We start from the raw sequence: 14,424 nt of genomic DNA, 5'->3' as shown, positions 1-14,424 counted from the left end.
GGGTGTAGTGGTGCACAGCTATAGTCTCAGCTGTTTGGGAGGCTGAGACAGAAGGATAGCAAGTTCAGGACCAGCCTGGGACTATGACTAGCATGCCAAATTTTGAGCAAGAGTATTTATCATGAGTGCCTAACATGCCTAGAAATCAGGGCCCAGTCCCTGCATGCCAGTTTTAGTCACTGGACATGCCTCCTTGGGGGCATGACACATATAATTATTTTATTTTTAATTTCAGTAAAATTATGTGAGAAACATTGGTTATTACCAAGCATTAGACTTCTTCATGTTTGACTTATTTTCAAGCCCATCTTATAACTCAAAACATTCATGTGACTCACTGTAGCAGTCGGAAAATCAACTGTGCTAGTCCACGCATGGATGTCTAATCTCATGATTCATCGTTAGGGGAACCTTAATTATTAAGGTAACAATTATAGTCTGAACCCAGCTGTGGCAGTGCATACATGTAATCCCAGCTGTTCAGAAAACCTAAGACAGAAGGATCTTGAGTTTCAGATCAGCCTGGGCAATTTGGTGAGACCCTACCTCAGAATGAAAAGTTAAAGTGTCAGCCATGTGGTGCAGTGCATGGCCCCAGTTCCATCCCCAGAACTAAAAAAAAAAAAAAAAGTGTAAGGTTGTACAGTGTAAAACCTGACCATAAAGATTTTCAAGGGTCATTCTCTGCTAAACATATTAAAGGTTCTAGTCTTATGAACACACATCTCATTGTTGGATAATATGTACCATTATAACTTTCCTAAGTGCATAGTAAGTTCTTGGAGAAAGTTGGTGATGCTTCTCATTGATAGAGTGCCTGCCTGGCAGATGCTTTGGGTTTGATCCCCAACACCACAAAAAAATAAGCACGATAGTTTATGACATTGTATTCATTTATCCACTTATGTGTACTGTATTTCAAGTGTTCCTGAAGCTGGCCTCAGTCTCCTAGGCTAAGCAGTCTTCCTGCCTCAGCCTCCTGACTAGCTGGGACTAAGGACATACCACACCAACTGGCTTTATTAATATTTATGGAATTGTAAAATTTTTTGTAGCCCAGGCTGGCCTCAAACTCACCATCCTTCTACTAGGATTATAAGCATGTACCATGGCCAGCTTCATGGAAATTTTGTGATAGCTATGTTTTGTGATTTCTTCAATTTATAAACTGTTTAAATTCACTCACTGTTTTATCATATGATTTCAGATAATTTGCTACTAGTTAGTAGCTTTTGTTTGTTTGTTTGTTTGTTTTTTGTGGAACCGGGGATTGAACTCAGGCCCTTGCGCTTGCCAGGGAAGCGCTTATTCCACTGAGCCATCTGCCCGGCCCTTAGTTAGTAGTTTTTTTCAGTTCTTTGTTTATATATATTTATATATATTAGCTTTGTATAGCTACTGATATTTAATTTATGGATTTGAATCTCAAGATAATTCTTTCCAGGTCCGGGGAGATGGCTCAGTAGAATAAGCACTTCCTTGACAAGCGCAAAGGTCTGAGTTCAATCCCCGGTTCTCCAAATAAATAAATTCTTTCTGTGTAGCATAGTAGATTATTTTTTAGGTTTTTGTGGTGCTGGAAATTCAATCCAGGACCTTGTATGTGCTAGGCACAGGCTGTCCCGTGCCTCTGCATTCCTGTTGGTCCTTGTTAGTGTTTCCTGGCACAGCAAAAAGGGAGGATAGCATGTTCGCCCTTTTGTACTCTCTGTAGGTGGACCAGACACAGTGCTCTGATAAGGAAATAAAAACTCATTTTGAAATTCTGTTTCATTTTTATTGTCTCTTGTTGCTTTGTTTTTGTCTTTGTTCTTGTTTTTTCTTTTGTTATATTCTCTTTAAAAATAAAAATTTTGAAAGTAAAATAAAAAATAACTATATCATTGCATTTAATATAACCTATAGCAAAGCAGCAAACCAAACCAGTACAGTTTCTTTACAGTAAATGGAATACGACTATGTGATGTGGAAGAGACCAAAACAGAAACAGCTTTTCATCTTGTTGCGTTTTAAGCACAGATTCGGCTGTAATAAAATGGAAATAATAATTTTAGTGCTGAGTGCCTTGAAATACTAGAACACAGAGCACTGAAAAGGAGAGCTGGAAGAGCTCTCTTCTAGGGAGACGTTCCTTCCCCCCCCACACAGCCTCACGAGCATGTGTGGCATACTTTGATAGCTCACAAAGAAAATAACAAGTACAGAATATGATAGAAATTTTTTCATAGAAGCTTGAGACTGGAACTCATAAGAGATCATTTAGAAAAGAGGGAAAACAAGGTTTCTGCCCAAGAAATTATGCAAAAGTATTGTGGAGCACCCTGGTGAGCTGACATGAATAGACAGGTGCAGCATCACAAAGACTTACTACAACAGGAAAACAAGAAAGGCGTCAGCCGTGCCCTACAAGAATGTACAGGAAAACAAAACATACATGCTCTCAGTGTGAGACATGTGCATGGAATGTGCAGTTGTCATCAATGGAGACTACCTTGAGTGTGACAGTTGAAGCAAAGCTTATTTCTGTGGAGGCTTTTGTTTATATTGTAGCTCATAGGATTTTATTTTTGATGTTATCTTTTAGATTTTATAAGCAAGTAAGCCGCTGATGTGAAAATGTTGATGTTTATTCTAAGGACTCATTACATATTTGATAATTTATTTTGTTCCTCTCTTTCCCTGCTAAGTGCATGTTGTACAATATAGTAGGAAGCACTTGACAAAACCAGGAAGAGAGGAGAGGTGACAAGACTGCCACATAGGAAAGAAAAGGAAAGTACAGGTTTTGGCAGTGTTGAGACGCATGCATGAAACATGCAGTTGTCCTGTGTGAAGACTGCGTTGATGTGATGGTTAATGCAAAGATTATTTTTGTGGTAGAGTTCCATTGGTATTTTTATTGTAGTTCATACAGGAATTTACTTCTAAAGTTATCTGTAGGGTTTTGTAAGGAAATCCACAGCTGATATGAAATTGTTAATGTTTCTTTTAAACACACAAAACATACTAAGAATTTGATACTTTATTTTATTGATATCTTACATTCCTGTTAACTACATACTACATAATAAGAACCTCCTGACAAAATATCAGGGCAACTGAGATGACAAGTATGTCCTACAAAAAAGCCAGGAAGGCAGAAGACATGCGCTGTCAGTGTAAGCGATATGTGTGCGTGGGGAACAGGCTGTCGTCATGTCTAGACCACCCTAAGGCATGATAATTGCAGTAAAGGTTTTTTTGGTTTGTTTTTTTTTTTTTGTAAAGTGCTATTGGTATTTTCAGTGTAGTTCATTAAGAATTTGTTTATGTTGTTTTTTTTTTTTTAGACTTAAACCAAAAAACAACCAATGTTGAAAATTTTGATGCTTCTTGATACTCAAAAAATATTAGGGCCATTGAGATAGCTCAGTGGTCTAAGCACTTGCCTACACAAGCAAAAGGACCCAGATTTGGACTGAGCGTGGTGACACATGCCTGTAATCCCAGCACTGGGGAGGCTGAAACAGGAGGATCATTACAAGTCTACGCTGTATAGTGAGACCCTGTACCAAATACATAAATTTTTTTAAAAAATTTAAAACTCAATACTTTATTTTTGTGATTTTTTTTCTGATAAGCTCTCATTGTTTAACATAATGAAACTCAAAATTAAAATTAATAATTCATCAATAGAAATATTCTAAAGAGTAATCATGAGTTAGCCAGATCCATGGTTTTTATGCACCTTGATGACAAAATTAGTCTTACATGCCATTAAGAACATGTTCATGTAAACACAGTGTTACTTTTTGTTCAAAACTCAACTTCAGCGTTCTGGTTGCAAATGGAGCTTAATGAGTACTGAATCAAATTTCCCCATAAGGCCAACACTGATTCAAACCATTGAATTTGATTTAGTTCTAGTCCAGCTTAATTTGCAGACAGAATCATAGAATCAAATTTGTGAACTGAGGCACTGCGTTTGTAATAACCTTGCTTAAGTTCTGTTTTGTACAGTCATAGGATTGAAATCAACTCACTGTTGTTTTCCTTCAGGGAAGTTTGAAGTCAAATCCGTAGGCAGAGGTATTGCATGTTTAAACAATCATCTTTCTGTTCACACTATGGAGCAATTAGCAGAAGCAAGTTTTTCAGGAGTCTTTACAGACAACAGACAATATTGAATCTCATCTTCCACTGAATTGCCTTCCTTATAAGACTTCATTTTGTTGTGTGAAATAGTTTTCATAGAGTGTTGAATTTAAAGTTTAAAAAAAACAGTCTTTGTTGGAATGATAATTGGATTGTGGTAACCCAATTAAGAGTTAGTATTTAATTAGACTGAATTATTGAGAAATAATTATACTCACTTCAGGCTTCATGTGGGAGTATATGATTTGAGTTCAGCTGTTAGTCATGTCAATCTTTATTTCCTTTACTTCCCTATTCCAATATTAAAGACATATTAATAAAGCCATTATTGCTTAAATGGATAGATTTGATTTCCTGATAAACTCCCACTCTGGAATTTCTGATTAACTATTTTTAGTTTTGTTTTGTTTTAACAGAATCTCATTATGTAGCCTAGTGTGGCCTGGAATTCCCCTACTTGCCTCGGCCTCCCAAGTAGCTGGGATTACAGGTATATTCCATAATAGTGGGCTCTGTTAGAGAAATGTGTGGGGGTGGGTGGGTGTATTTTATTGGGGGATTGAACCTAGGACCTTTGGATTGAGCTACGTCCTCAGCCTTTTTTATGTAAGGTAGAGTTTAAGTTGCTCAGTTCCCCAACTGAGTTGGAGTTTGTACTCCTCCTGCCTCAGACTTCCAAAGTGCTGGGATTATAATTGAGTGCCACTATACCTGGCTTTTTCAGAGAAATGTCTTAATGGCAAAATCTGAAGTGAATAATTTTTAACATTTAAAGTAGAATGAATAATAGATAATATCTAAAAAAAAAACATAGCTTGTTACTCAGAGGTACAAATGGATATCCCTTTCTTCATTGATAAAATATAACCATTGAGCTTTAAAAGACAAAGACATCCAGTTGCAGAGTCAGTCTTGCAGTTTTGAGTTTTATGTAAGAAATTCTCGGGCTGGCCAAATAGCTCAGCGAATTAAAGCACCTGCAAGCAGGGGCCGGGGGATCCCCGGGCCTATGCTGGCACATGCCTGTAATCCCAGTTCTTGGGAAGTTATAAACAGACGAGTTTGATGTAGTAGTGAGATCCTGAACACCCTGTAGACCCTTCTCTAAAATACAAAAAAAAAAAAGAAAGAAAGAAAGAAAGAAAGAAAGAAAGAAAGAAAATCTCTACCCTTTGGCATATGGATTTATGATAGAGAGCTTCCCATTAGATGTGATAGGAGTGATTTCTATTTCTATGAGAAAAAGTAAAGAAACTACAGGGTGACAAAGACCAGTGGTTGTATAGAGAGGTGCAAATCTGTCCTGCTGCTAAAGCACTTATTTGTGTGACTTCTCCTGTCTTTTTCTCTGTACACTCCCTCAACCTACTCACTGTGTTAACATGTATCTTACTGTGTTAAGATAGCATAATACAGCAAGAAAAACTATTCAAAATGTGTCACAGCTTTTGTATACAAGCCACCTAATGTGATTCAACTTCTCTATTTTTCAAACTCCTTATATATGAAAGGGGGATATATGCTGTTTTCTTTTAAGCTTCTACTGATTACATTAGAATGTCTGTAAAGGGGCCGTTGGATGCTCCTAGGGCTTGGACAGACAGTGTAAAGTGCCAGTAAATGTAAAGTGCTTCATCAATTTAAATTCCTCAAGGGGCCCAGGCCTACAGCATGCACACAGTGACTGGATTAGAAGGATATTGTTTCCCTGTCTTTGTTCTCCTTGGCATGAGACTAGCAGGGCAGGGAACACCAATAAGGCTGAAGCCACCACCCATAGACACTGGTGCCACAGGCAGACCAGCCTCGTGACACTTGCCAGTGACCTTCTCTTCCATCAGATGTGCTGCTAGACAGCAGAGCAAGCTGGCAGAATCCTCATTGTCTCAGTTCTGTTTCAGATACTTCTGTTCATATGGGGTTTACTACCTTTTTTTCTTTCATTCTCTTCTGTTTTGTTTGCCTGGCTTTTGAACTTTTCTGATTATGGACAGATTAGTGTTACTGCTCTTAAAAATTTTAACAGACCATCTTATTTCCCAAAAAAGTTTATTTTATTTTATAAAACTGACCCTTTAATCCTGTCACTGTTCCTATCATTTGGAGCCTGCCTTCCTGTTCTTACACAGGGATCTCTCCTCCCCCAGTCGGACTCTCCCTGTAAGTGCCCCAGTGGTGCATGTCTGCAGGGGACTGGACCTCTCAGTGACTGTCAAACTAGCTAGTAATGTCTACTAATCCACAGGCACAGTGTGGAGTCAGAAGGATCTGTATATGAATTCATTGCTGCCAGCTAGAAACCTTCATGGACTCACTGTAAAATGCAGATTAAAACATATGCCTTCCAGGGATGTTACAAATATTATTTGGGACAAAGAATGTCAGACACTTAGAGTTGTATGAGTTGAAATTATTTACAGCAATAATTTTAAACAGTTCTCTGTTTTTTTTAATGTATACTATCAATTTGCCTCTCACGTTGGTTTTGTTTGTGGTACAATTTATAGTGTGGGATCAAAACTGGGACCTTAGGCATGCTAGGCAAACCCTCTATCACTGAGCCCCTACCTCTCCTAAATTAAGTATTAAGTATTTAAGTATTGGCATTTAGGTTATTTGCAGCGTACCATATTATACAACATCTATAGTGTATATCTTTGCAATTAAATCTGCATATGGTACCTTATTTCCATTGCATAAATTATGTCCCCACCCCTTTTTACTATTTTGATGTAGGGTCTTACTAAATTGCCCAGGCAGGCTTGGAATTAACAGTCTGTGCCTCATCCTCACTAATAGCTAGGAATAAAGGCCTACACCAACCGGCCCTATTGGTTTTTGTATTTTATGGTATAGTCTTACTAACATTCACAAAATAGAGAAGTATGAAGAAAATGTAAAAATCACTTTAAATCCCAATGCACTATGATACACTACTAATGTTCTGTTGATCATAGTTCCATGCATCGGGTCTTTATTCATGGGGCTTGAATAAGTTAATCTTTTATTTTTAGTTTTAAGTAAAGTAGACATAAGGTCAAAGGTACTGTTTTAACTGTAAGCATACAGGTAGAGGGCATCAAGTAATTTGCAGTGCTGTGCAACCATCAGCCCTACCCACCCACCCACCTTCAGAACTTTTATTTTCCAGAACTGGGACTGTGCCCTAATGAGCAGCAGCTCTCAACGATGTAGTGTCTTTCGCATAGCCTAGTGGGTCATCCTTCCCCAGCAACAGCAGCCAAACCTGGTCTTTTCCCCTTGTATTAAAATACAGTACTTACACAGAAATGTGCGCTATCAGAAGTACCCTGCCAGCTGGCCTGGCGTGATGGTGTTCACCTGTGGCAGGAAGATTTTTGCAAGTCCAAGGCTAGCCTGAGCTACAGAGTGAGTTCAAGGCCAATCTGAACTGTATAGTGAAACCCCATCTCAGAGAGACAGAAAGAAAAAAGGAGAGAGGCACCCTGCCAAAGTGCACAGGCAGCAGTGTTGGGACGCTGGTGTAGAGGCTCCTCCTCACTTCTGCTGACTTCGTTGCTTGTGTTCTGATGGCAAGAATTTACCTCCTCATGAAAGCCTATGGAGCCTTCTCACTTGATGTGCTCTGTAGGCTCCCAGCTAGCCAGGCTGTCTCTGGAGCACAGTGACGCATGAGCAGTGTGCCTTGCCACAGGGCCGTGTTTGCATAGGGCTTAGCAAGGCTTCTGGAACCGCCCCCTGGTGTACCTTGGACTATATTAGTGCTTCTCAAACAGGAAGAATTTTCTTTTGCTGGTGTAGCTTGTCCAGTTACCTTCAGGGTAAGTGTGTACTGTTCCTGTGTTTCTGTCATTCTTACTGGATTCTTTATCTTACTAAAGGTTGGGGCAGTGTAAAATACAAATTAGAGGATAAAATGGGAATGGTCTAGCGTAGTGTCTAACTTCTTTGTAGTTTGCAAAGATAGGAATGTCTAAAAGATTCAGGTGTCTTCGGCTTAGCAATTACATTTTACGTATTGTAATTTAAAAAGTTTCTTGTTTGACATGTAGAAGTTAGGCAAAAGCAAAATCCTTCCAAAAGCTTCTTTCCAAACTGGGGAAAACACTCTTTTTTAAGTTCTAATTTTGTTTTTTATTCAGTTGCTGTATGATTCAGTTTTGCTGAAAGCTCCATGTTTTGTGTCACTAGGAAAGAAACAATCTGTTAGGGCTGATAATAAAAATTAATGTTATTTTGTGCCTGTGAGTCTTACTCCAGATAATATAGAATGGGTTTATACTATTACGTTTTATGAATTGATAAAAGTTGAAGTGCTTACATAACAACAGGTATATTGAAAATTAAAATTCAAACATGCAAGGTTTAGGTGTAGTTCAGTGGCAGAGCACGTGCTACTGTGCACTAGGCCCTGAGTTCGAGCCCCAGCACTGACAGAAAAAAAAAAAAAAAGCAGTATCGTAAAGATTCAACATTATTGCTATATTGCATTTAAATGTATTTCATTTTCTTTAAATCAGACAAATAGATCTGCTGCCGACCATTTCTTTTTAAGCAGTTAATTGTTTTTACTGAGAGCTTGTATCTAAGCCCTGCATTGCTAGATGTTTCTGGCCACCTGGCTGCTGTTGGACAAAGTGAAAGACAGGAGAACTCGGAGCCTCAGGTGTCGCTGCTGGTTACTGTCCACACACCTTAGTTCACTCATCCCTGTTATGCTGCCAGGCTGAGGCAGTGAGATTGGGAGGGCAGTGAATATACTCTGAGCTCTGAAGGTGTTTGTTTTCACGAGTATCCATAAAAGTCTGACTGAATTGTTTTACCATTTGAGAACAGGGTTGTAAATTGTCCATTGTTAAATAACCAGCCTTGCAGGGTTTTTTCTCTTTCCTTCTGCATCCTACCCTCCCCCACCCTTCAGTTTCATTTTTGCTTTATGCCTGTATCGAAATAGTTTCACTTTCCAGTTTTTGGGGGGTTTTTCTCCCATGGCTGAATGAAAAATACATTTAGGGAGAATTAATTAAATATTCCAGGAAATTTATTATAACCCTACAGAAAAAACAAATTTATAGTTGGGATTTTCCTTGTGCCAATCACACTTGAAAGTGGCAATTTTTAAAACGCAAGCTTAAGACAAATAGTATTAGTAGCTGGAAAAGTGCTATAAAACTTGATTTATCATGTGTTTAGCACGGTTGCTGAGACTCTTTCCATATCACTGTGAGGCCAGCCTTTTCTTATGTAATTGTTTACCACTCAAAATTTCAGTACCTCTCAGTGTTTGAAACAAATCAGGACAGCTGCAACTTTTAAAGCTGTATTAACAAATTTCATCTTCACTTTCCCATGACTGTCAAGTAGCACTTTTTTTTTCTTTTAGATAGGGACTGGCTGTGTAGTTCAAGCTGGCCTCAAATTCACAGTGATCCACTTGCCTCAGCCTCTCAAGTGCTGGAATTACAGGCGTGTGCCACCACACCTAGCCTGTCAAATAGCACTTTAAAATTATTCAGTCTGCATTTAAATACTTTAAGACTTAAAAGAGAGTAAATTAAATAAAGACTTAAAGAGAGTAAATTTTTATGCAAACATTGTTCATTAATCAATTTATATACTCTTATCTCAGAATCTGACATATCCCAACTAAATTCCACTTAAGTTTATGCTATTTCAGTGGGATGCTTACCTTATACTCCGTGTATAGCCTTCTACACATTCCTTGTAATGAACACTGTTACCGTAGGGACCTTAACCACTACCAAAAGCACACAGAGTATTTCTAGTTTTGCCACTTCCATTCCTATCAGGTCCAGACTTCCTTGCTGAGAGTTCATAGTTCAAGGGTAGTCCTTTTCTATTTTTGAACACATCTTCTACACCTGATGTGTTTTTTCCAGCAGCTCTTCTCTTGGAGCATCTGCAACAGATGACTGTGGTACAGCCAGAGCTTTATATGCACCAGGCATAGGCTTACATGCCTGCTGGTTAAAAATACCCTGCCCTCATTTCCAGTGCCTTTCTTCAGATGGTGCCAGAACGCTGGCGCCGATGGCTTGGCCTTTACACTTGCGTAATGGTACAGACTTGAGGCGATTTCTGTAGGCCTGCAGTTATTTCATATGTGATTATCTTTGAATAAGAATAAATTCTGATCCAGTTGCCAGTGAGGATTGGAAAAAATGAAAGCTCTTCAGTTGACATTTGCATAGTCTCCATCAATTGCTAAAAGTGATGCTTTATCAGTGTTTTGTTTTTGTCAGTACTGGGGACTAAACCCAAGATCTGACACGTGCCAAGTAGTATATTCTGTCACTGAACTACATCCTCAGCTCTTTTTATTTAGAAACAGTCTTGCTAAAATGCCCAGGTGCCCTCACACTTGGTATCCTCCTGCTTAAATGTCCTGAGTAGCTGGGATTACAGGTGTGTACCACCGTGTCCAACCTGTTACCGTGTTTATAATCACTCACTTGTTTGTTTGTTTGTTTGTATGCTGTTTTCCAGACAAGATCTTGCTAAATTGCCCAGGCTGATCTTAAAAAAGTCCTGCCTCTACAGCCTAAGTGCTGGGATTGAAAATATGAGAACACACACACACACACTCCTCATTCTTTGGTTTTAAGTAATAATTTCAAATAAATTATTTTTCTTTAAACTAAAAATGAATGCTCCAGAAAAAGCCACACATGGGGGTAGGGAGGGAATTGTGCTATTTTTATTTGGCTGTATATAAGAAAAAGATGTTATATTTCCAGATTTTAAAATACAATTCTTGCCTGCTTGAATCTTTAGGCTTTTCAAGGATTTCCCAAATTGTGTGGTGGTTTTATAAATATCACCAGTAGAATTTTTCACATTCTTCATTTTCAAGCTAATAAAATGCTGCTATCTAAATAGTGCCTTTTGAGAAACCTAGACCCCTTGTAGAGGCGAAGTATCAAGCAAGAACGAGTAAGTGAGCAAGCTATAAGCTTTAATAATTTTGCTTTGTTCAAGTTAACTATTCAGATCTTCCTGTATCTTATAAGTTCTTACAGAAGAGCTTCAAACTCTTCATACAATACTTTCAATCTAAAACTGCTTCATAGAATAAATCCTTTGCTGAGCTTGGAAGATACCTGCAATACCTTAGTGCTTAAATCATAGCAAAAATATCACCTTAGTATGTCATTAGCATACATAAATAGAGCCTGAATTTTATGAATGTCATGTATGCCTTTCTTTCTCTCTTTTGGTGTGATATCACCTGGGAAAATCCAGAAGATTGGATAACCAAGAAATGACTAATCAGGAGTCTGCTGTGTATGTGAAAATGGTGGGTATTTATTTCCAGTTCCATTTATTAAAGGTGAAACTTCACCACTTTTTTATTTCTAACCAGATAATTATGGGACTGAAACTTTAAACATACCTTTCTTCACAATGCTTGAGACACAGTAGAGTCTCAGATGCTTTTGTCCCACCCCCCTGTACTACTGGGGATTGAACCCAGAGGTACTGCACTAGTGAGCTACATCCCCTGTCCTTTTATTTTTATTTTGAGACGTCTCATTAAATTGCCTGGGTGGGACTTAAAATTTTGACCCTTATGCCACAGCCTCCTGAGTACTGGGATTATAGATATCGATCACTGTGCTAGGCTAAAGATTTGATATATTCAGTTTCAGGTTATCGTTGAAAGAGTTTTAGGTTTTTCATTGTGTTTTGTTTTGTTGGCTGTACTGACAGTTGAATCCAGAGCCTTGTGCATGCAAGGCAGAATCATGCAAGTGATTCACTAAACTTCATTCCCAGCCTACTGTTTGTTTGTTTGTTTGTTTGTTTTTGAGACAGATCTTACTAAGTTGTCCACGCTAGCCTCAAAATTGCCATCTTCTCACCTCACTCTCCAAGTAGCTGAAATAGCAGGAATGTACTGCTGTGCCCATTCTCTGGAATGTTTTTGCTCAAGATAGAATACATGCTGATCATGCTGCTCAGTATGTAAATGATTATATCATTTTTATGCTCAAGTTTCTTTGCCCAGCCACAACACAGAACATGTGGGGTAAAGTATTTTATCTTAGATCTCTAATTAAAATGTCAGGTATTTTAAAAAATGGCATGTATTGACATTTTTAAAACTAGCTCTTGCAAAATGGATTTCTTTTTCTTTTTTTCCCTTTTTTTTTTCAGAATGGATTTCATAGACAGCAAGTGATAGCAGGATGGGTAGGAAAGACATAGGTGTTGGAATCAGAACTGGCCTTCAGTCCCAACTCATATTAGTGGTGGTGAGACCCTTGGCTAAGCACAGTGATCTCACTGAGACGTAGTGGGACATCCTGAGTTCCTATTCTTGCTCAGATACAAGGGTGTAAAGTTCCTAACATCAATCAATGAATAATAATTTTCTAGATTATTAGCGTTTTGGCCACATGAGTAGCATGATTATTCCTATTGGGGGGTATATCAGTTTTCTATATTCCTAAAGTTCTTTTTTTTTGTTTTTTCAACTGATACATGGAAATTGTACATACTGAGGGGATACCATATAATGTTTTGATACACACATTTGTGTGATGTTCAGATCTCAACTTTTTGGTACGGGGACTCAAACTGAGGACCTTGCACTTGCCAGGCAAGCGCTGTGCACAGATCTGTATCCCCAGACTCCTCAACATTTATATGATGAAAACCTTCAGAGTCTTTTCTGACGGTGCTTGAGGTATGCAGACCTGTGTGTCACCTGTGGTGAACCCGTGTGCTTCCATCTAGAACTTCTCCTATCCAGTCGAACCAGCACCTGGGGTCACCCTAGAACCCTGTTTTAAAGAAAACTGCTCTGTCATCTCTTGTTTACACTTTCCTTTGATTCTTTTTGTTGCTGTCCCTTTTTTAAAATTTTATTCTCTTTCTGTCCCACTTTTTTCTGCCTGTAAATTACATGACTTAGCAAATAGGTAGCTTGGGCATACTTAATACATCTCAACTTACCTTTCCTCAGCCAGTGTGCAAATGAAGGTGAAAGTTGACTTAGGGCAGGACCTAAGTCATTAGTTTAGTTATTAGGCTAAAGTGTATGGAAGTCATCTCTTTTTCTTTCTTTTTTTCTGTGTCCAGTATCAGTATTGCTAAGCTTTTATGGTCCAACCTAAAAACAGATTCGATCTTTGCATGTGTTGCATGACTGTCATTTGATTCATTGGGATAAGCCATATCTTTACATGTAGAACTGAATCATCTAGAAATTATTTTCTTCTTTCAATTGATTTTTTAAAATGAACATATGTGATGTAGAAATTCCCCTTCATAAAAAAAAGTTACTTTAATGGTAGCCTTTCTGTTGTGTATCATTCCTTGGGGCCTGGCTGCCTCCAGCTTGTGCATCTTTTAGAAGCAAGTACCAGTATATTCAGCCACAATGACTCAGACTGCTGAAGGAAAACAAGCCAAAAGATTGTGGGGTCTTATTTGTCTTTTTTTTTTCCTATTATTTGCATTCATTTATACAATTTTTACTTTAGGTTTGTTGTTTTCTTTCTAAAAATGTTAATAGACCCTTTACATTTAGAACTCCTGGGGGTGTTAATTCTGTGTGTGAGCTGGCTCCAAATCTCTCCCTCTAGACGTATCACGCAGCCTCTTCTTGGATACAGCTAAGTTTCAAACAGAGACTCTTTTTTTTTTTTTTCACTAGATTATGTATTTAGATTCCTGTTTAACCTGAGCATATCCAAGTCTTGTTGCTCTTCCACAGTTCTGTAGTTGAGTCCTCCTCCTTTGGCCTTGAGACAAGTGCTCTCCTTGTCCTCTGCTTTTCTTATATTTCACCTGGACTTCTGGGAAGTGTGTTAATTCCATAGGTTCCTACATTATAATCTGTGTTAGAGAATGGGCACCTTGAGCAAAAGATGCATGTCTTGTGGATTCTTCTCCAGAGCTGGTAGTGCACTTGTCTTACACTTACTGATTAAGCTGAAGGATGGGTTAATGAATTTGACCTTCTCTTCCTTAAAGTGCAGACAGACCAGATCTGTGGCAGGCAGAGGAAATGGCTATTAAAAATTTGAACCAGAGCACACACCTGTAAGTGATCGCAGTACTCTGGGGGATGAGGTAGAAGGAGTGGCTGCATTGTAACTTTAGGGTAGCCTGGACTGCACAGCAGGACTGACTCAAAACACAAAAAAGTGATACTCCATAGTCTTTCAAATAAACTACAGAATCATCTATTAGTGTGGGTAAATGTACCAGGCTGAGTAGATGGCTTTAAACCTATACTTTTTTTTTTTTTAAAGACAGAGTCTTTCTATGTAGACCAGG

At 38.4% G+C, this 14,424-nt stretch overlaps 1 protein-coding gene across 3 annotated transcripts in view; it reads left to right on the top strand.

Moving 5' to 3' along the window:
* Nt5c3a (5'-nucleotidase, cytosolic IIIA) overlaps positions 1-14,424 on the top strand; it is a 51,170-nt gene that overhangs the window by 19,087 nt on the left and 17,659 nt on the right. The window contains exons 1-2 of one of the 3 annotated variants that reach the window (XM_004629554.2): positions 7,882-7,937; positions 11,380-11,434. The exons of 1 other annotated variant lie outside the window; for it this stretch is intronic. In XM_004629554.2, the coding sequence (XP_004629611.1) occupies positions 11,399-11,434 (36 nt within the window). In that variant the 5' untranslated portion in view covers positions 7,882-7,937; positions 11,380-11,398. Of the gene's footprint in view, positions 1-7,881; positions 7,938-11,379; positions 11,435-14,424 lie in introns of those variants that run through there. One more of the 3 variants, XM_023713441.1, reaches the window with a different exon arrangement.

This window comes from Octodon degus, unplaced genomic scaffold (genome assembly GCF_000260255.1).
Source record: "Octodon degus isolate 3935 unplaced genomic scaffold, OctDeg1.0 scaffold00031, whole genome shotgun sequence".
NCBI classification, from domain to species: domain Eukaryota; kingdom Metazoa; phylum Chordata; class Mammalia; order Rodentia; family Octodontidae; genus Octodon; species Octodon degus.
The sequence above is the reverse complement of the archived record's forward strand: the minus strand, read 5'-3'. Positions and strand labels throughout refer to the sequence as shown.